Source organism: Drosophila innubila, chromosome X (genome assembly GCF_004354385.1).
Source record: "Drosophila innubila isolate TH190305 chromosome X, UK_Dinn_1.0, whole genome shotgun sequence".
Taxonomy (NCBI): domain Eukaryota; kingdom Metazoa; phylum Arthropoda; class Insecta; order Diptera; family Drosophilidae; genus Drosophila; species Drosophila innubila.
This window is the reverse complement of record NC_047626.1, coordinates 39,336,321-39,360,466: the sequence shown is the minus strand read 5'-3', so window position 1 is coordinate 39,360,466 and position 24,146 is coordinate 39,336,321. Positions and strand designations below refer to the sequence as shown.

Sequence of the window (24,146 nt, the reverse complement as noted above, 5' to 3'; positions counted from 1 at the left end):
CCGTTCATAAAATTAAGGAATATGAGTACCTGTCAAGAAAGCGTTATGGTACCAATATTGTCAGGATCGGACCAAAAACATTGAAGTGATGCTAATGTTAAATTTAAAAAAAAATTTTTTTCAGCTCAAAAATCGGGCGTTAGGAATTAAGTTTTGAGCTACTTTTCTTGATAAAACATCTTAGAATTGATCGTTGATTACGACCTTGAGTACCCTTTTTAGTAAAAAAAAAAAAAAATCGATGAGCCGCAATGTATATGCATATAATTTTAATGAGAGTATTTGAGTGTATTTTAAAATATTTTGCTATCCATAACTATTAGTTTGGGTATGATTGTTGTATAAATGTGTTATTTGTGCAATTATCCTCGTTTACGAAAACATCACGTAGTTTTCCTCAGATATATGTTTGCTGCGGAAGTATCGATTTTGCCGGTGTTCCTTTGTTTGCTTCTTTATTTCTTGTTATCATTGGTCATAAATCCTTCAATATCGTGCTCTTTGCATTTTTAAGTTTATCAAGACGTTTTAGTAGGTGGTTATTTGCAGTTTCTGCTTCTTCAAGGCGCTCCAGAATCTCGCGATGCTGTAGAAGACAGAGATAAACATTGGTAACGTTAAGTTTTTGGACTTCAATACAAATGCAATTTCTTAATAAATTTTTCTAGTCAGTAGAAACTATATAGATAACCAGGAGGCTCCGCACCTGCTCCTTCGCTCGGCAACCCCCGGCTCGCGAAATTGAAGGGTGTAACACAAAAATAAATTTGGTGCTAGAAATTGCTTTCGTCACTAGACTTTTACCTCGTGAAGAGATTTTTTTGTGGGATATCAGAAATTTTTGCAATTGCTTTTAACATTGTAACTTTATCATAAATGCAGGCAGATAGTAAAATATATAAATTTAGTTGTTGAATTTCTTTCATATTAAAAAAATTTTTTTTTTATTATAAAGCTCGTTTCGTACTAAAACGTGATTTTCAACCGATAGAAAAGTGTATATATTCAGTTAAAAGGTTATATCTTCCAAACCCTTCAGCCAAAATGTTTTATATACCAAAAAACGCAGAATACGTACTACAACATACTCAATAGTTTAATAAAAATCTTTCAAGCCATTTTGTCAGGAATCGCCAAAATGTTAGCTAAAAAACTTTATTTCACCTGTAAAATGTTGCCTGAGTACAAAAAAACCTGTACACGAGATAAAAATCTAGTGACAGAAGCAATTTCTAGCCCCCAAATTTCTGATATCCAATTTTGTGACGAACAAAATTCTGTTTAATATAAAAATTTTAAATAAATTATAAGTTAATAAAAAAAACAAAAGAAAAATTACTTTTTGCCGAATTGCTGAACGCCAATTTTCGTTCTTTTTTTTTTCTAGATTTTCGAAATGGAATGAATCCCCATCATTAGATCTAAGCTTTTTTTAGCGCTTTGATACAAACAGACAAACAAACAAACTGACTTTTCATTTAATTTTGAGATTTGGGTGATTGAGGTATCAATCGACAAGTATTTTTAATTAGAATTTTTTATAAATAAAAAATTTTACCAAAAGGCCACAACGGCCCCATTAGCTGTAATCATTGAAATTTTTCCCCTCCCACTTACACCCCCGTATCTCATGACCAAGGTGAGCTAGAAAAAGTTTTAATATGCCATTTTGTTAGTTAGGACTAAACCTTTCGATTGGTGTTGCTGTAGTTCGTTTGGCGCGGAGCCAATAGTTCATTTTTAGATCATCGCCCATATTTAAGACGATGATCTATTTTTAGCTCCTTTCCAAGGGTGGCAACCTTGAGGAGTGATATCGATACCGAGGATATCGATATCGGCGGCCATTATGCGGCGGAGCGTCACTTTTCTGGTGAGCTTGGAGTGTGCAGACGTGTAAGCGGAGAAACATAAGCGGTGAAGCGACAAAAGTGACAAAGTTAACAAAGTGCATGGAAGGAAACCGACAAGTGACAACCAACAAGAAAACAATACGACACGAGGATAAAACAAAGCAACAGTGAGCAGCAAACGACGACACCAGTGCAACTGTATGTGTGTGTGTGTGTGTGATTGCTGAGACGCCGCTGCCCGCCAAAACAGCGACGCCGTCTCCACACGTGAGTGTGTGTGCCTGGTGTGAGCCGCCTCTAACGCTCCACGGGCAACAGCAACACCGCACAGCCCCGGAGGGCGTTCCGCCACCAACGGCAACAACAACAACTGCAACTGCAGCAACGACGCCTACACCCGCAGCGAGGAAGCGCGCGACGCTACATACGGCGCGCGCGTCTTTTGAGAGCGGTCAAAGGAGAGGCACAGTGGCTGATCCTGCCACGGTGGAGAACTTTTTAAATATAGCTCTGACATTGTGCAAGATCTTGGTCAGTCTTTGGAGGAGTCCGGTCCAGGGCTTAGTCCGATACGGCGCCAGGGGTGTCGTGGACGGGACAATAATGGGCGCCGCCCCTACGTCCCCCTGCGGTCACTTCTGGTACCTGTCGGGCTGGGACCTGGCCCAGATGCAGCGTGCGCTCCATGCCGGGAGGCTCAATGCAGTGTCTGCACGGACTCGGTCCGGGGGATCCTCCCTTGCGCCGGACGGTAGGGTACCATGCCCGCCTGGGTCGGCCAGTTATTCATACAACCTGATAGGGACTCAACCGATCCTTACGAGGGCGCACGTATACCATCTGGCGCCCCCCGTAACTCTAAACTCCAGTTGTCGCCGTATTTACAAATTTTCTGTAAATGGCCCTGGCCGGACTGAGAAGGCTGAAAAAGCTTCATTACAGATGGCGCCCGAGCAGGGACCCTGGAGACAATTTTTTTTTAATCTTAACTTTTCACCTTGAGCATAGAGATCGGCAGTTTCTTTTTTTTGGTAGACCGAACTTTTCCCTAGGCCACGCCCCGCACGCATCGTTTTCCTCGATACATTGCTCAAATTTTTATAACTAACAAAACCAGCCAGAATCTTCCCTGCAAAGTAGACAAGAACCTGAACTTGCGCAGAAACGCGTCAGAACGCTGAAAACCAGTCAGAATCTTCCCAGCAAAGTACCCAAGACCCTGATCTTGCCCAGAAGCACGTCAGAACGCACAGAAAGAATCAGACAAGCCAAAATTGGATTTTGGGAGACAAAGTTTTCATTGCTAGCTATGAGAAACCCGTATTCCCGCAAAGAATTCATTCCGAACACGTGTCGTTTCATTTTGGCCAATAGCAACACGTTCGGAATTTATAGTTTCGGGATCGCATCTTGGGGGGAATATTTTTTTGTTGTTTCCATAGATACAAAGGAGGAAAGCTACAAATACAGCTGTGCGACAGAGAAGGATACACAACGTCGACAACAAAGCAACACCGTGGGCTACAAACGTGAGCAGATGCCTCCAAGCAAGCTCTATCGTTACAAGGACGGGCAGAGCTACAAACGCGAGCTCTGGCGTGACAAGAGCGAGCAGATGCCTCCAAGCGAGCTTTGTCGCTACACGGGCGGGCAGAATTCTGCACAGAGAGTTCTGCCGCAACAAGTCAGGCAGCGCAGCCGAACGGTCTTTGCCGACGTCGACGCTTGCAAGCAGAGGCTTGAAGCGTCAACCAAGTACAATGAGCGGGCACTTAAGTTCGTGCCTTCTAAGTGACAAGGACTAACCAAGACTTGGACTCAAGTTCGATCCTTTAAAACGACTAGTGGAACGAAAGGCAAAAGAATCACACAAAGCACTAGAACCCGCTTTGGAGGGACTTCTCATAGAACCAAATCCTAAGCAACCGAGAGTCGTAAAAAAAAACTTTTAGTACGTGAGCTTCGAAACAAATCCGTCGAACAAGTTACCATTCGTTCGCAAACAGTAAAACTATCTCAAGCCACGATAACAAACATCGTCCAACAATTTTGCACGGACTTCGACAAAATATTGGTGCTACGTTACGTCCCGCGAAAATCGTCAAACAATCTTGCACGGGCATTTCGGTAATTGTTTCAACGATACGTTGCGCGAACATCAGCGGGCGCTTAGTGATTTGTTAATCACCACGTGTTTGTAGCAACCTCGCTCTGCAGACATCGTCGAACAATTTCGCTCGATATTTCGGCAAATTGTCTCAACGATAGTTTTGGCGAGCATCAGCGCGCGCATTTGTGATTTGTTAATCGTCGCAAACAGTTGCAGTTCCGCTCCACGAACATCGTCGAACAAATTGTTCCAACGCTACGTTTCGCGGATCAGAAGCACAAACAGCGATGATTTACTGCGAAGATATACAATGAAGGATTACATCGACAATCAACAACCCAGATATACGATGACCACACGGAGGCCCATGGGCGGTGCCGAAGAGGCATGTGCCACACCAGCTAGTACAACGGGCGGTGCCGACGAGGCATGCGTCAACCACACGATGACCAGACGGGCGGTGCCGACGAGGTATGCGTCAGCCTGACGATGACCACACAGAGATCCACGGGCGGTAGCGATGAGGCATGCGCCCCCCCAGAGAGACACACGGGCGGTGCCAACGATGTACGCATCCTGCCACCGAGACACTCGACCGGTGCCGACAAGGCAATGCGCAACAAGGACCCTAGCGAAGACAACAGCAAAGACCCTAGAGAAGTCCACAGCAAAGTCTACAACATACCACAGCAAAGACCCTAGAGAAGTCCACAGCAAAGACCACAAGAGACCACAGCGATGACTCCAGCGAAGATCACGGCAAAGACCACAGCGATGACCTTAGCGAAGATAACAGCAAGGACTACATGAACCGCAAAGCACTGAATATTTTTTAATATTTACCGCACACCATAACACCGGTGACCACCCCATAGAAACGCAGCGGAGCGTCACTTTTCTGGTGAGCTTGGAGTGTGCAGACGTGTGAGCGGAGACACATAAGCGGTGAAGCGACAAAAGTGACAAAGTTAACAAAGTGCATGAAAGAAAACCGACAAGTGACAACCAACAAAAAAACAATACGACAAGAGGATAAAACAAAGCAACAGTGAGCAGCAAACGACGACACCAGTGTAAGTGTATGTGTGTGTGTGTGTGATTGCTGAGACGCTGCTACCCGCCAAAATAGCGCCGCCGTCTCCACACGTGAGTGTGTGTGTGCAAGTTGAACGCTTATTACGTGGTAAAAATCAAAACGCATCAAAACCAACTTTCGCATCCGAAACTCGAGCATTTGCTGTGTGTTTGTTGTTTAGTTCTATTTGGGGTCATAAATGATTTGCGCGCAGCGTCAAAATTTGTTGTTGTAGCCGGAGCACTGGGAGCAGCGAGAGCTTGCTTGCCCAACGCTGGTTTACACTTTAAAAATATTAAAATAAAAAAAAATTATCATACTAATCATCAAACATACATAAATATACGCAAATTTAACTATTATAGATTATCATAATTTAATGAACAATTGAATTAACAGAAGAAATGTATATTAACATAAAATTAATTAACATAACATTCATATAACATGTCGAACATAAATTATACTATGTTAATATAACATTGATGTAACATGTATAACTAAAATAATATTATTTTATTTTAACATTAACATAACATGTGTAACTGCTGTTACCCCCACCCCTCCAGACTGTGCGTACCACGGCGAGCAAAGCGAAACTTATTTGCTTAATATATTTGATGTTTATTATCCGATCGTAATAAAATTTTCAGCATATATCATGAATGTTGATGATGGTAATCTATAAGTGTGCTGAATTTCAAATCACTACCTATTAAATTGGCCTTTTGGATATTTTAGTTTTTTGTCGATTGCAGAAAAATTGGGGGGCGTGGCAAAATTCTAAAGCAAACTTGATCTGCGCTACATACAGGATTTAAATGACCTTTTTATTGATGCTAAAATCTTCATTAAGTGAGTTTAAATTATGAGTAGATTTAGCTTTACGTTTTGTCAAAATAAATTTGCCGACCACTGGTTTTTTGTTCTAATTTGGGATCGCTGATTTCAAATCTGATCTTCATTTTTCTCCATCAGCTCGCGTTTTTGAGTTACAGGTACTTATCGAGTTTTTGACCATTTCCATCAATAAAAGTTTAAAAAATCATAGCTTTTTTCAAAGATAACAATTACATCTCTAAAAAAAATATAATTTTGAAAATCGCCCAGTAAGGAGTAAAGCTTTGATTTTTTATACTTTTTATTGACGAATAAAAGTCTAAAATTCAAATAGTACCCGTAACTCAAAAACGCGAGCTGATGGAGGAAAATGGAGATCAGATTTGAAATCAGGTAACAAAAACAGTTAAGTTCCAGAAAACAAAGATAAGTAAACAACAAAAATAAAATTCAAATTTTTATTTTTATCTGGGAGCTTTAAAAAAGGTATATTATGGTAGCTTTTTATGTACATTAAATCTATTTCAATGACTAACCCAAAACCCATGAGATTGCATAGAAATTTCTAAGCCCTCCAACCAAGATAATTTAAGAAAATCATATGAAATAAATTTTGAGTAACTTCATTGAAATGTTAATAACTTTTGAATATGTAATCCGCTTACCTTGAAGTAAAGTTCCTTTTATTCGAAACATGTTAAATTGAACGTTTTTAAGCTAAGACTTTGATACTTGTTTTTATTTTTGTTATTTAGAATTTTTAAGAAACAAATATTTTTTTTTTTTTGCTGAAAAAAGATTTTTTTCGCAAAACATCAACGATATCTCTGAAACTACTGGTCAAAGTTAAATGTAGGCACGGCTTTAAGATAATATTGTTTTCGATTTTTGGAGATTTTTTAGCTGAATATGGTAAACCGTTTTCCAGTTTCCCAATGTATGTAGTGGCAGTGCCTTAATTTTGAAAATAACGGGACATCGCGAATAGTCGAGCTGATAGAAAAAAAACAATTGCAAATTACCTTAAAAACAACTATCAATTCTGAATCAACAAATTTTTGCTCCCTTGTGTTATCAGAGGATGACAAAATGGCCATTGAGATTCCGGACAAAACTTGTGCTAAGGTTAACGGGCGATTCGAGATTCGACTTTTGTGGATCAACATAAATAATGTGCTGCCAGAAAGCTCAATGCACTCAATCGTCTCAAATGTTTGATATGGAAGATTCAACGAGAACCTAACCTGTACAAAAAAAACGACGACCAAGTGAACAACCTGGTTCAAAAGGGATACGCAATACGCACATCCCCCTATGTTGACTTGATACATGCACAGAAAAAAAGACCAACTCCTAAAATCAAGAACATTGATCTTAAATATTTTTTTCTTAAAATAAGAATATTTTAAGTCCATATTACTGAAACTAAGAATAATAATCTAAACAAGGGGGCTCCGCCTCCGACTCGCTTCGCTAGCGGTGAGGTGCGGCTACAGTCGAGAACGACCCACTATCTGTCCACTATATCATATAGCTGCCATAGAACCGATCGGTAAAGAATCAAGTTTTAGTATGTACAACTTTTTTGTTTTTTATGATACCTTAACTAAACTAATAAAATAAGCATTTTAGTTGATCTTATACATCCTGACCGAAGTTGATTCAAATCGGTCAACTAACACATATATGAAGTTCTAGTATAAAAACACTTTATAACACGGTGCTACAAAATAAAATCAAAATAAAACTTCTGAGATGGGACATAGCGTATGTTGTAGGTATAGGTAAATAAAATTTTTTTGCATACTAGAATTTTTTGGATCACATCTCTAAAAACTAGTGATGTAAATCCAAACTTTAGATCGAGTTTTATAATAAATAGAAAATCGCCAAAATTAAGTATCGAATTGTCGATATATCGAAAAATAGTAGATCGAGTTGCAAAAATCGAGTTTTCTCAAAAAAAATTTTTACGGGTTCTTTTATTATAACACTTATTTTTTTAGTAAATTTTTTATGCCACATTCAAACTTAGTCAGTTTTTTAGATCATTTATTAAGGTTTTTCATTAAAAATTGAACGATCAAATTTAATTCTGAAAATTAACTACAAAGAACCAGCCCCAACGAGTTGTTGATTTTTCTTGAAAATCGAGTTGATCAATTCGATACATCTTATTTTGATACATCTTATTTCGATGTATTGTTACATCCCTACTAAAAACTGTAAAATTATAAAAATATATCAAGCTACTTCATTTTATATTTTTTATTTTTTAACTTTTTTAACTGATTATAATCGGTTTCTCGATCCGTGCTTAGTGAGCAGCAATATCATTTGTTGTTATGTTGATTTTAATTTAGCTATCAGAGCGCTTTTTTTAGTAGCGATTTCTTGGTGAAACCGTCAACCTTGTTCGTTGCTGAACTAGTCCAGTTTAACTGGGAAGATATTTAAATGGGAATGCAAAAAATGGATTTTTATAGACATGCTGCAGTTCATGTCATTGTACGCCCTTTAAAAATAGTTTACATCTGTAACATAGTCGGCGCTCCTGTTATTGCCAACGTAATTATCACATAGAGCAATATAAAATTTTCATGCTCGTTTCTTAATAATGTTCAATTTGGACTTGAAATTTTCCATTTTCATTAGTTTTCGAATCTGTGGTTCGAAAAATAATTAAAATCGATCAAACACTGCAATTGATGTCTTTTTAGACCCCGTACTTAAAAATAGTACAGCGGTCTATTGGGTTTGTTTTAACGAATATGTGCGTATCAGGCAGAAGGAGGCGTGGCAGACCCTATAAAGTATATATATTCTTGATCAGCATCAATAGCCAAGTCGATATAGCAATGTCCGTCTGTCTGTCTGTCCGTCCGTCTGTCTGTATGAACACCTAGATCTTAGAGACTATAAGAGCTAGAGACAAGTTTATTTCAAAATTCGGTCACGCCCCCTTTATCGCCCACAAATCGAAAAAAAAAATTGCATATCCAAATTATAAGAACAATTTAAAAGCTAGTGACACCAAGTTTGGTATGTTGATTCCTCAATATTGCAGGCAGATCAAGTTTGTTTCTTTTTTTAATCGGAACACTATATAATACAGCGCCCATAGGAACAATCGGTCGAAAATCAAGTTTTAGTATATAAAACTTTTTTGTTTAATAAGACATTGTAACCAAACTGATGCAATAAGCATATAACTTTATATATCCTGTCCAAAGTTGGTTCAAATCGGAGCACTATATCATATAGCTGTCATAGGACCGATCGAGCGTAAATCAAGTCTTAGTAAGAAAATCTTTTGTATATGAGACATCGTAACCAATCTGATAGAATATACATTTAAGTTAGCTAAATATTTTTTAATTTTTTCCATTATTAGTTTTTGCCATAGTAAGTACGGGGTCTCCAACAGTCGAGTATGATCGACTGTAGCACCGGCCCACTAGTTTTTTCTAAAAATTGAACAGCTCAGTTACATATTACTCTATTTTAATAAACTAAAATGCAGAAGACGCAAAATTAAATGTTTTTTGAAACTGCATTCCAAAAGTAATTAGTTTTATACAAATATGACTTAGAAGTTTACTTTCAAAGTACGTTTATTGACTGTTGATAGGGAGATAGTCTGCGTTTTTCAAAATTCGAAGGACAAGTGCCTTAAATCAAAGTTCAAAGTTCCCATGTATTTTCAGTTTACATGTGTTTGTAGTGTAGTAGAGTTTGATCAGGCGCGACATTTGGTGGCAAAGTGGTGCAGATTAGACCCAGGTGCAGGGAGGCGTGGATTCATTTTCCACAACAGGCAGGATCTTTATTTTATTTTTTAATTTAATTTTATTAACATATTTTTCAATTTTAGGATATATTACAATTTGGTCAAAATTGAGTTACTATATCATAAAGCTGAAATAGGAACAGTCGGGTTCAGATTCAACTTTAGTATGGAGAACTTTTTTGTTTTTCAAGTAATCTCAACCAAACTCCCAGATTGTGTTTTTTACCATATTTTACACCCTGATCAACTTTTGTCAAAATCGGATGTCTATATCAAATAGCTGTCATAGGTACAATCAAGCTTAAATTAACCTTTAGTATGAAAAACTTTTTTTGTTTCTTAAGACATGTCAACCAAACTCACCGATTGTGTATTTGAGACTGCCTGTTACACCCTGACCAAATTTGGTGAGCATCGGGTAACTATATCATATAGCTGCCATTGGAACAATTGGATGGAAATTAACTCAAATACCCAATTCACACTGAGCAACATCTACCATCAACCATCAATTCTCGTGATGGTCCCATAGTTTTACCCGTGCCGAAATTTCCCATTCGCTCCGCCATCTACCCTTTGATGTTCGTGTTTCATTCGTTTCCAATCGGTTTCAAGCCGATAGTTATCGAAAGCAACACTAGAAATCTGACATTCGCTACGAATATGTAAACAATGTCAACTTAAATGAACGGCAAAAACAAGAAGAATAAGAAATTCGAAATGGCCGCTTCATGTAAGTAAAACAAGGGGGCTCCGCCCCCTGCTCGCTTCGCTCGCCTACCCCAGGCTCGCTTCGCTCGCGGTGAGGTGCGGCTACAGTCGAGCACGCTCGACAGTAGGATACCCTGAGCCCATGTACTCTTTTATAAAAGTTGATTGTTGCCCATTTTTCAATGGGCTCAGGGTATCAAAAATTACACACGCGAAACTATGAACAACTTTCGGTTTTCTGAAGTCACTGTGCTTATCACTGCAGACTACGTTATTAATGCCTCACTGAACTAATACATCACTCGATTACGATTACGACTTGCGATTTACCAATTTATCAATTTCTAATTAATTTTAAATAAGTTTAATATAATAAACTTATTTAAAATGAATTAGAAATTGATAAATTGGTAAATCGCAAGTCGTAATCTTAATCGCTTGCAATCGATGTAGCGTGTGTCAAGAGTAGCCACAAACTACAACTTTGCTCAGCCTGCAATCTGGCAGCACCCATTTTCCTCTCTCACTCTCTCCCTCTTACGCAACAAATTCAAGCCTGCCAAAGGCTGCTGCAGTGCGCGCGAAATTTGAAATAAAAGGCAATGTCTAATTTTATGAGAATCTTAAAGCGGAAAATGCTAAGTTTTTTTTTACAACGATAATAAGCAGATACTTATTATATATGTGTAAGGAATCGAAAATATTAATAATTAAAATTATTATTTTGCAGCTTTCAATGCAAGATGCAAGAGTAGTGCTGCAAAATGATCGCTATTTCTCTCATGCAATTTCATACACATAGCTATCAGCTTCTGCTGATTTTTGCCATGCAAAATACATATTTATATATTAACACAATTATATTTTAATCAAATTGTATATTTGTATATACATAAATTATACATTAACATTTTCATTACATGATATCGATAATATTTTTGCTTATCGCTTAATTCTTATTTGGTACCAAAAAAAAACAAGGGGGCTCCGCCCCCTGCTCGCTTCGCTCGCCTACCCCCGGCTCGCTTCGCTCGCGGTGAGGTGCGGCTACAGTCGAGCACGCTCGACAGTAGGATACCCTGAGCCCATGTACTCTTTTATAAAAGTTGATTGTTGCCCATTTTCAATGGGCTCAGGGTATCAAAAATTACACACGCGAAACTATGAACAACTTTCGGTTTTCTGAAGTCACTGTGCTTATCACTGCAGACTACGTTATTAATGCCTCACTGAACTAATACATCACTCGATTACGATTACGACTTGCGATTTACCAATTTATCAATTTCTAATTAATTTTAAATAAGTTTAATATAATAAACTTTAATATAATAAACTTGTTTAAAATTAATTAGAAATTGATAAATTAAATCGCAAGTCGTAATCATAATCTTGCAAATCGATGTAGGACGTGTCAAGAGTAGCCACAAACTACAACTTTGCTCAGCCTGCAATCTGGCAGCACCCATTTTCCTCTCTCACTCTCCCTCTTACGCAACAAATTCAAGCCTGCCAAAGGCTGCTGCAGTGCGCGCGAAATTTGAAATAAAAGGCAATGTCTAATTTTATGAGATTCTTAAAGCGGAAAATGCTAAGTTTTTTTTTACAACGATAATAAGCAGATACTTATTATATATATGTGTAAGGAATCGAAAATATTAATAATTAAAATTATTATTTTGCAGCTTTCAGTGCTCGGCAAAGATGCAAGAGTAGTGCTGCAAAATGATCGCTATTTCTCTCATGCAATTTCATACATACATAGCTATCAGCTTCTGCTGATTTTTGCCATGCAAAAATACATATTTATATATTAACACAATTATATTTTAATCAAATTGTATATTTGTATATACATAAATTATACATTAACATTTTCATTACATGATATCGATAATATTTTTGCTTATCGCTTAATTCTTATTTGGTACCAAAAAAAAATGGGTACTAATTCGTTTTGTCTTTGTGCGCGCCTTGCATACAAACGTGAACATGCTGTCTCGCTCGCACGTTTGATTTGCCATGCAAATGTAATTATTGAATTAAATGTAAACTCCGAAATAACTTCTTTATTTATGGGTCAATCGCTTTGAAATTTTCAGGGTCGTTTAATACGCATACTTCTCAACTGATTGTTCAGTTAGGGAGTGCTATGTCAAAAATTGCGCCTGTAAATCGTTTTGTGCAATTTGTGGGCGAAGGGGGCGTGGCACCTAAAATTGGAAACAAACTTGACCTGCGTATGGTATCCAGGAACCTACATAACAAATTTGAAGTCTCTAGGTCATATAGTACTTGAAATCGAAGCCCAAAAGAAAATTGGTACTATTTCTTACTGTGTTTGTGCGCGCCTTGCATACAAACGTGAACATGCTGTCTCGCTCGCACGTTTGATTTGCCATCCAAATGTAATTATTCAACTAAATCTAAATTCCGAAATAACTTCTTTATTTATGGGTCAATCGCTTTGAAATTTTCAGGGTCGTTTAATACGCATACTTCTCAACTGATTGGTCAGTTAGGGAGTGCTATGTCAAAAATTGCGCCTGTAAATCGTTTTTTTTCAATTTGTGGGCGAAGGGGGCGTGGCATCAAAAATTGGAAACAAACTTGACCTGCGTATGGTATTCACAAACCTGCACTCCAAATTTGAAGTCTCTAGCACTTACAGTCTCTGAGATCGACGCGTTCAAACAGACGGACAGACAGACGGACAGACAGACGGACAGGGCTAGATCGACTCGGCTGTTGATCCTGATCAAGAATATATATACTTTATGGGGTCTGCCACCCCTCCTTCTGCCTGTTACATACATTCTGCCAAACACATTATACCCTTTTTTGCCCATTTTCAATGGGCTCAGGGTATAAAAATGGGAACTAATTCGTTCTGTCTTTGTGCGCGCCTTGCATACAAACGTGAACATGCTGTCTCGCTCGCACGTTTGATTTGCCATGCAAATGTAATTATTGAATTAAATGTAAACTCCGAAATAACTTCTTTATTTATGGGTCAATCGCTTTGAAATTTTCAGGGTCGTTTAATACGCATACTTCTCAACTGATTGTTCAGTTAGAGTGCTATGTCAAAAATTGCGCCTGTAAATCGTTTTGTGCAATTTGTGGGCGAAGGGGCACCTAAAATTGGAAACAAACTTGACCTGTGTATGGTATCCAGGAACCTACATAACAAATTTGAAGTCTCTAGGTCATATAGTACTTGAAATCAAGCCCAAAAGAAAATTGGTACTATTTCTTACTGTGTTTGTGCGCCTTGCATACAAACGTGAACATGCTGTCTCGCTCGCACGTTTGATTTGCCATGCAAATGTAATTATTCAACTAAATCTAAATTCCGAAATAACTTCTTTATTTATGGGTCAATCGCTTTGAAATTTTCAGGGTCGTTTAATACGCATACTTCTCAACTGATTGTTCAGTTAGGGAGTGCTATGTAAAAAATTGCGCCTGTAAATCGTTTTTTTGCAATTTGTGGGCGAGGGGGGCGTGGCATCAAAATTTGGAAACAAACTTGACCTGCGTATGGTATTCACAAACCTGCATTCCAAATTTGAAGTCTCTAGCACTTATAGTCTCTGAGATCGACGCGTTCAAACAGACGGACAGACGGACAGACAGACGGACAGGGCTAGATCGACTCGGCTGTTGATCCTGATCAAGAATATATATACTTTATGGGGTCTGCCACCCCTCCTTCTGCCTGTTACATACATTCTGCCAAACACATTATACCCTTTTTTGCCCATTTTCAATGGGCTCAGGGTATAAAAATGATATGCATTTTATTTGTAATAATCCGTTTATTTTAATCAAAAACTGGAAATAAATCAATTGCTAAGCGGGTGAAGTGGTCTGCAAAGATGGATGAGATTGTTGTGGACCTCTAGGGCGAGAGCATTAAATTGCTAATCATTTTGTTGTTATGCTCCGTAATAGCGAGCAACATTTTAATTTTTTCACAATAAAAAGTTCAATAAAAGTTTTTCATGTATCTACTCTTTATGATGCCAGAAGTAAAATTGATGGTAGATGGTAGATGTTGACAGTGTGAATTGGTGTTTCACATCTTTGCGTTCCCCGTAGATGTGCTCAGTGTACAGAGGCTATTAGTATGAAAATTATTTTTGTTTTTTGAGCTAACTCAACCAAACTGACAGAGTATGTATTTTTTACTTAATGTTACACCCTGTTCAAATTTGGTCTACATCGGATGACTATATCATAAAGCTGCCATATGAAAAACTATTTTAATTTTTGCAATATCTTAACCAAACTCACAGATTCGCATTTGCACGGCAAATATCGAACTTCTCTGCCAAATCTAACAGAGTGTATACAATAAATAGTTTCTTTTAGAAAAAATGTTATCTATCTACAGTGGTCGGCATATTTATTTTTACAAAATGTAAAGTTAAATCTACTCATAATTTGAACTAACTTTAGGACGATTTTAGCATCAATGAAAAGGTCATTTAAATCCTGTTTGAATGATACAAAATCTTCCTAAACCCATTAAATACCCATTGAAAAATTTGAATTTATGTCGACGTTGACTTGAGTCAAATTTTAAAACTTTTTTTCTCGGTCTTTATCAAAACATGTTTTGATGCAAAAAGTTTCATTAAACAATAATAGTGACTGCAAGAAGAATTTTTCAAAAATCTCTTTGCTTATATTTTTTATGATTTTTTGAAAATTGCTAAAAATTACTATTTTATCCAGTTTTTCCTCTTTTTCATACAAAATTTTTTTGAGATCATCCCATTCAAAAAAGAATATTGGCATTCGGCACTGCGCAAAAAGTTATTTTTATGTACAAAGAAGCTCACCCTTTTTGCGCACAGTGCACAATGCCAATATCCTTTTTTTTTATGAATTTATATTTTTATTTAAAATTTGTATATTAAACCAAATTTTGTTCGTCACAAAATTGGATATCAGAAATTTTGGGGCTAGAAATTGCTTTCGTCATTAGACTTTTACCTCGTGTAGAGGTTTTTTTTGTGGGAAATCAGAAATTTTTGCAATTGCTTTTGCCTTTGACATTGTAACTTTATCAATAATGCAGGAAAATAGTAAAATATATAAATTAAGTTGTTGAATGTATTTCATACATAGAAACAATTTCTTTTTAACTATAAAGAAAACTGGGTTGCTCCGCCCCCTGCTCGCTTTGAGTCCGGTCCTATGACATATTTCATTTCTCATTTCAGTAAAACTTGATTTTCGCCTGATTGGTCCTTTGACATTCATCAATAGTGAGTTTGACAAAGACCTCAAAAACATCTGCATTTCGTTCGTCACAAAATTGGATATCAGAAATTTTGGGGCTTGAAATTGCTTTCGCCACTGGACTTTTACCTCGTGTAGAGGTGTTTTTGTGGGATATCAGAAATTTTTGCAATTGCTTTTGCTTTTGACACTGTAACTTTATCATTATTGAGATATCTCATAAAACCAAAAAGTTTTTCGTACTAAAACGTGATTTTCGACCGATAGAAATATGTATATATTCAGTTAACAGGTAACATCTTCCAAACCCCTCAACCAAAATTTATGTTTTATATACCAAAAAAACGCAAAATTTCTACAACATACTGAAATTTAATAAAGCTCGTTAGAGCCGTTTTGTCATAAATCGCCAAAATGTTAGCTAAAAAACCTTATTTCACCTGTAAAATGTTACCTAAGTACTTTAGAAAAAGAAGCTCTCATAAAGCTTTCTAGCACACCTTTAAAATGATATACAGGACATATCTGTAGCTTCTATGGTTTGGAAACTGTTGAGGTTTCAATTTAGCGGGATTTAGCTTTCTCCCGCTAAACTAGCGCTTTTTTCAAAAAGTCGTAGAACAAACATTTATAGATTTTCGAAATGGAATAAGTCCCCATCATTACATCTAAGCTTTTTTAGCGCTTTGATACAAACAGACAAACAAACAAACTAACTTTTTATTTCATTTTGAGATGACCACTAAAAATTTAAAATTAAGTTATCCTTTGAGCCAGTTGTCGGATTTGGGTCATCGACGCGTATTTTTAATTTGAATTTTTAAAAAACAAAAAATTTTACCAAAAAGCTCCATAAGCTGCGATCATATAAATTTTTCCCCTCCCACCTACACCTCATTATCTCATAAATCAGGTGAGTTAGAAAAAGTTTCAGTATGCCATTTTGTAAGTTAGGACTAAACCTTTCGATCGGTATATAACTCGATCTGATCGGACAGTCGTAGCAAATTTTCCAACTTAGCTGCATATATTGTTAGTCGCCTTTCCCACTCTTCGTGATGCTTTCACTAACGCGAACTGCCGTCCGCAGTGATTTTAGACCAATATATCACCGGGTTAAAAAGTTACAGATTTTTGCCACCCAATTTCCTGAAATGCGCCATAGTGCGACCGTTGCTATGGCAGCTATATGATATAGTTGACCGATTTGAACCAATTTTGGCCTATGTCATGCTCAGCACACTGCCATTTGGGATTTCCTCTGCTGGAGAGATAAGCTGTGGGGACCTCACCATCTCCATTTTGTTTATCGCATTATCCGAGGACCTGGATGCGATGGGTTTCTTCGGCGGCGTTAGACGCAGCGGGCTTGCAGGATTTTCGTGATCCCTGCTTCTCATCGGGGTCTCCGATTCATCTGATGACTCAAAGATAAAAATATTCTCAGCCATCTGCGGTGGAGCCGATACATGCTCCGATATGATTGGCGACCGAAGAATTTAGCTAGATTTAGCGAATGCTTGCGGTAGCTCGTTTCACCTCCTTGCACCACACCAGTTGTGGCGACTGATATGGGGGTCAGGCGCGACATCCCCGAAACAGTCCTGGCTTGACTAGACAGCTTCGAGATTTTCGTGAAATTTTCTATACTAATACTTCTTTATTATTTCCCTTGCAACGGTATCGGTATGAACTCCAGCATGGGCCTAAAGTTTCCCTTTGACTTATCAGGTGAAGGTTATACCGCCTCGGCTTGGTAACCAGATATCCTTTGATGGACACCACTAGTGTGGAGGGGTTGGCAAATTTGTCGGATTGCCCTTGGGTATCTCAACCGATCCTCTGAGCACGATGAGCTGCAAGCTTATAGATGGACTCGTAGCGAAAATAAGGTGTAAGGTATTTTTCGGAGAATTGGGTATTTAAGAAAATCTGTGAATTTGGTTATGATATCGCAAAAACCAAACAAAAATTTACATACAAAAGGTTAATTTCAACCCTATTCCTCGCATGACAACTATATGATATAGTCATCTGATTAATCCGATTATGACTAAATTTGATCAGGGTGTAACAGGTAGTCGCAAATACACAATTTATGAGTTTTGTTGAGATACCTCTAAAAAAAAAAAAGATTTTCATTTCATTGTTGCCTAAAGTCGAAATTCTGTGTATAAAGCTAAAAGAAGAAGGAGAGCGAAGAGAAAATGCAAAGAGACACAGCGATAGTGCACGCGCATTTTCGGCAATGCAAAACTAAAGTCGCAAGAATGCGCCAGATAGAAAAAACACACAAATGTTGTCTGTTTTAAGTGCGGCGAAAAAGGATATTTTAAGGCGAATTGGCGCAAAGAAAACGTAAAGCAAGATGCAAAATAAATCAAAGCGAAGGGCGAGATCAAGCAATTCAGTTTACTGAATGCATTGGATGCAAGCAGTTTTAACAGATCGAAATAATGCTTGGACAGTGGAGCAATGAGTCACATGCAGAGCTCGTAAGAATTGCTCCCTCTCGAGCTTGTTGTCAGAAAAAACCACTCGTCTAGTGACTCGATGGGGAACTGTCACAAGAGAACACTCAAACATCGTTTGTCGTTGGCTTCCTCTGCACTCAACCGAAGAGCATTTTTGTGCGCTCGCTCGGGTCAGTGTTCACTCGAGACCGTTTACTTCGTAAAAATTCGGCAAACTGTCTTTTGGGCATGTATGTGTGCTGCGCGTGTGGATAGGCAAACACTTACAATGACTCTGTATGAGTAAAAAGCAAAGCATCTTATCCTATTGTCCCTTCCTCTTTAATGTTTTGCCTATGACGGAACATCTAAGGCAACAACATAATGCAAATGCAACAACAAAAATAAAAACCTTTTTTGAGGACTCTCAGTAACTGAGCGACTAACTATTCTGTTCGATACGAGAGGTCATTAAGAAACTGACTCGTTTGTTACGCTCAATTCGAAACCTGAGAGCTGTAAACCCGAACGAGTCGAAAAAAAGGTTTCTGTTCAGACCCTGAACGATTTGGCTCGTTTCTTCGGTCATTTGAGTGAGCAGGCCGAGCACAAAAATTTGGTTGAGCATATTTTGCGAGCTCTGGTTACATGTGTTGTGAGAAGCAGATGTTCACTAAGCTTAAGAAGCACAGCGAAATGATTGGATTAGCAGATGCAGCTTTTTGGCAAGCCGAGGGCAGGGGCGAAGTTGTACTTTAATCCGAGAAGTATACAGGGATTTTGATTAACGTATTGTACGTGTCAAAATTGACAAGCAATTTCATGTCTGTGTTAGCTACGCAAGTTTGCTGGAGATGTCATAGAAAAACTTGGTGCGTGGTCAGTAGAAGATTGACATATCGCCAGTTGCGTCATGCAAAACGTGCATGGTGAGCAAAGTTCATGAACAACCTTCCCCGAGCACAAGTAAAAGTCGTGCAGAACAGTTACTGGAACTGATTCATACAGACGTATGTGGACCATTTGAGACAAAATCACTTGGAAGATCCTGATATTAATGACCTTATTGACGACTGCTCGCGGCTCATTTTTGTATGTTTCCTAAAAGGCAAAGACGAGGTCTTTGACAAGTTCGTGGAATACAAGAATCTGGTAAAGCGGCAAACTGGAAGGAAGTAAAAATGTATTCGAAGCGACAACGAGCGCGAATACATCAACAACATGTTCGACGATTACTTGAAGATCCATGACATTGATTGGCAGCTAACAACGGCATACACTCATCAACAAAATGGTGTTGCGGAGAGGACCAATCGTAAGTTGGTGGAGATGGCCAGATGCTTGTTGGATCAGTCAGGATTGAGTGTGTGTTTGCGTAATCGTGCAGCACCACAGCTTGCAGCAAAAGGCAAAGAGTATCGTATGGTCGAATATTCTATGCACGCTAAAGGTTATAGACTTTACGATGCGTAGTCAAACCAGGTGGTGAAGAAGCGAGATGTTAAGAACAGCTAAGAACGACCAATTGGCGACGTTTTCGAATTTGATTTGCAGTCAAATTCGTCAAATCATTTGCAGTCTTTAAATACAGGCGACAGTGGCGATGAAAAGCTGAAATAGAGTGAGGACTGATGAGAGTAGCAGTAGTGAGTCTTTTGAAAGTGCAGAAAAGCGTGAAGATGTACAAGAAGAGCCACCCGTGCGAACAGGGCCTGGCAGACCGAAGTTTCTAAAAGCGGGCACACCTGGTCGCCCAAAGAATGTGTATATACTCTGGGAAATGATTAAAGACGAGGTAATCGTTCTATCATCCTATGAAGAGGCGATGAACAGCATACGTTCTGCGCATTGGCGCGATGCAAGCAAAAGGAGCACAAGGCTTTGATAACCAACCAAACCTGGCAGCTTGCAGAATTGCCAAAGAACCAGCGAGCAATTGGCTGTAAGTGGGTCTTCAGTCTGAAGCGTTTTAAAGCTCGATAAATGGCAAAAAGATGCTCACAACAGTACGGCGTGAACTATGGCAAGACGTTTTCACCAGTGTGCTGACTTGAAAGCATGCGCCTATCCTGGCACTGACATCAGAGTTGCAATTGTATTTGCATCAGATGGACGTATGCACGGCATACTTAAACAGCGATCTTACAACCAGAAGGGTTGAAGAAGGTTGAAGATCAGAATCAAACAGGAAAGGTGTTATTGCTCAAGAAGGCAATATATGGATTGAAACAATCAGGAAGAGAGTGGAATGCGAAGCTGGATGGCGTGCTGCGGCAGTTGGATTTTGTACCATGCGACAACGAGCCTTGCATGTATCAAGGCAAAAGATAAGCTCTGACTAATTCTTGTTTATGTTGATGATCTTCTTATAGCATGTCAATCGAAAGTTGATCTGGTCAACATTAAAACGGCAATCTAAAATTCATTTGAGTTTGTCAACAAGGGACCGTTGGAACTGTTCCTAGGCATGAAAATCCAGCGCAATGGCGAGCTAGGCGAGATTTCATTGGGCCATTCGGTGTAAATCAGAGATCTCTTGCGGCGTCATATCCTGGAGAATTGCAGGGAGGCTTCAGCACCACTAGACGCAGGGCATCAAGTAGCGCGCGAAAGTGACCAATTTCAGAAAGTTCTCAGACATCATATCAGTCAACGATGGGAGAGTTAATGTGGGTAGCTCTTACAACCAGACTAGATGTTTTGCATTCAGTGGCAAAATTAGCTCAGCGGAACAAGGATCCGCATACAGAACGTCTTGCAGGCGTCAAGCACGCTCTGCGCTATTTATCGTCAACAAAGGAGCTGAAGCTACACTACAGAAAGTGTGAAAAGCCGTTTGAAGGCTTCGTTGATGCAGATTGGGGCGGTGACCAAGTCGACCGCAAATCCTAGACTGGCTACGTATTCTTTCTTTCTGTAAGTCGGTGAAGCAACGCAGTGTGTCACTTAGCAGCACTGAGGCTGAGGCAAGGCATGCAAGGAATCTATTGTCATGCGAAGACTCACCATCGAGATAGGTTGCGGCGCTGAAGATACTCCCACGGTGATTCATAGTAACAATATGAGCGTACAAAAACTTTCCAAGAACCCGGTTCATCACTCAAGGTCCAAGCATATTGATATAAGTGTCATATTGCGCGAGAGATGGTAAATATTGGTCAAATCATTTTGGAAAATGTTTCGACAAATGACAAGTTAGCAGATCTACTAACAAAGAATTTGCCAAAGACGAAAAATATACAGTTTACAAACTTGTTTAATTTGAATTGATTTTAGTAAACATACTTGCATTCAGGAAGAGTGTTGAAAATACCAGCAATCGAAGAAAGGTAATCGATATTTTCTGCAAACTATAACTGTACAAGTATTGATAAATACTCGATCCAGTCCGCTCCTAATGTTCCCTGAGAGATAGATCAGAATTACCAGTGGTCGGGTTCAAGCGCTAGCAATGTGCAATGAAAAAATTAACGTGGGTCGGGTTCAGTTCAAGACTAGTTTCTTCATTGACTCACATCTGCTTATATAGCCGATATAAGAATCGTATTAGTTTGTGACAACATTAACAATACTATAGTTGTCATTTTTTATCTTAATGCTAAACAATGTTTCTTATTTAAGTGCAATATTATACTGTTTTAAAGTGCAAATATTTGAATTTGTACAGTATTTTTTTGTGTATTTGGTACCTACTCGAGTTAAAGTTAGATAAGGGCTAGCAACAAGACATTCCCACCAATCGTATGTGTTGGCTTAGGACTCGCATATCCTTTTACTTTTGTGGCTGACCCTTTTCTATATTAAGCTCATGTGTTACATGACCACATGCAAAGACTATTCTACTAATTTTGTTGTTTTTAATATTTTGAGACTTCTCGCAAGATAAATTATATGTTTATTTATAAACAATAACAGTGTGGCCAAATAACAGCCACACAGAATGAAGTAGTAACATTGAAGGAGTAACATTGATTGTTCCTATGACAGCTATATGATATAGTCATCCGATTTTGACCAAATTTGGTCAGGGTGTAACATATGGAAAAGAACATATTTTGTGAGTTTGGTTGGGATATTGTGCTGGACCAACTCCAAACCAAAATAAAAAAAACCCCAAACAGAGGGAAATTTATCATGCATTTAGCCAAAAAAAATTAGATTAGGGCTCAACTAGATTTTTTTTTTAAATCGTTAAAGTTTTCATACAAAATTGACTATTTTTGTTGTTGTTTTGTGCAACTTTTCACTACTATGGACCATTTACCAACACTAGTTTTGTGTGCCTTGTCGAATTTATGGCCAGCTTTTACCAAGCACATAATGGATTTGTGAGTTTTACTTGGAAATATTTCAATCGAAAAAAAATATGAAAATAGATAAATATTTTGAATATTTGGCCAAGTTCCAATTCCAAAAGAAGTTGGAGAAGCATTTACAAGATTTTTATGCTTATGAAGTGTTTATAAAGACGTGAAAATAAAGCGCCGCATGCAAAAATTTCTTTTTTTTAAACCGTAGACTTTTTGTCTACGGTCGTCTATTTGCACTTCCCAACACATCTAGAATGAAGTTTATAGAGATGTTTAAGAAGCTACTTGTGACCGTGTGGCGAAATCATTGTTGGTAAACGAGCTGTAAAGTGACAAGTTGCACAAAGTAACAACAAGCGGATCACTTCTTATTGTTTTCTTGAATAAACTTCTTTTACGCAAATATAAATGTTCTACTGTTCTACTTCAATAATTATTATAATTGGAACACTTGTTTATTAGGACAACCTGGTATTACGGACTTTCAATTTTTATCTATAAAATATTCTGTAACACGGGCTTCACAATTTCAAACTTGTATCTGGAGCCGTTTGGCCTGTACGATTATATATGGATGAGTGAATGAGTGTACTGGACAAAGAATTTTATATATCTAGATGGAACCGATTCGAACCATATCTGGTCAGAATGTACAAAACCAACATTAATGCATATTTATTTGGTTAAGATGTCTTAAAAAACAAAAAACTTTTTCATACTAAAACTTGATATTCTACCGATCGGTCCAATAACATATATATGATATAGTGGACCGATTTAAGCGAACTTTGGTGAGGATAGACAAAACCAAGTTAAATGAATATTCTATCATATAGTGGACCGATTTGAACCAAATTTTGTCAGGATGTATACATATAATACCAGCCCAGATGCATATTCCATTAGTTTAGTTCTGATATCTCAACAAACAAAAACCTTTTTCATACTAAAACTTCATTTTCGATGCATCGTTCCTGCCAATGGGCTCAGGGTATAAAAATGGGCAATTTTGTATTGCCATTCAAGAGCATTTTTTAACATTGGGCTTATTCTGCACGTTTTTTTTTATTATTTTATTATTATTTTTTACTTCTGATAGATCAGTAATTAGTACCTGCTAAATGATATGATACCTTCTTATACAAATCAGACTACTTCGTTTTTACCGTTCGTACGATGCAATTATTATCAGTTATCAGTTATTTGAACAAAATTTGAAATGTTTTGTCGTTGGAAATATCATGCTAAATGCAATAAATAGCAACAAATTTATATAATATAGCATTATATATAAAACCAAATTATATACTTATTGTATCAGTTTGGTTACTATATTTCATTAAACAAAAAAGTTTTATATACTAAAACTTGATTTTCGACCGATTGTTCCTATAGGCGCCATATGGTATAGTGGTCCGATTCAAAAAAGAAACAAACTTGATCTGCCTGCAATATAGAGGAATTTACATACCAAATTTGGTGTCACTAGCTTTTAAATTGTTCTTGTAATTTGGATATGAATTTTTATTTTTTTAGATTTTGAAACAAACTTGATCTGCTTACTATATAGAGGAACCTACATACCAAGTTTGGTGTCTATAGCTCTTATAGTCTCTGATATCTAGGCGCTCATACAGACGGACGGATATTGCTGTATCAACTCGGCAATTGATGCTGATCAAGAATATATATACATTATAGGGTCTGCCACGAATCCTTCTGTCTGTTACGCACATATTCGTTTAAAGAAA

General features: G+C 37.8%; 1 protein-coding gene across 1 annotated transcript in view; it reads right to left on the bottom strand.

The window, feature by feature from the left end:
- Positions 1 to 254: 254 nt before the first annotated feature.
- The window catches only part of LOC117780240 (leucine-rich repeat flightless-interacting protein 2), a 134,551-nt gene continuing 110,659 nt past the window's right edge, over positions 255 to 24,146 (bottom strand). The window contains exon 7 of the mRNA XM_034616691.1: positions 255 to 586. Within this exon, the coding sequence (XP_034472582.1) occupies positions 476 to 586 (111 nt within the window). The 3' untranslated portion in view covers positions 255 to 475. The remainder of the gene's footprint in view (positions 587 to 24,146) is intronic.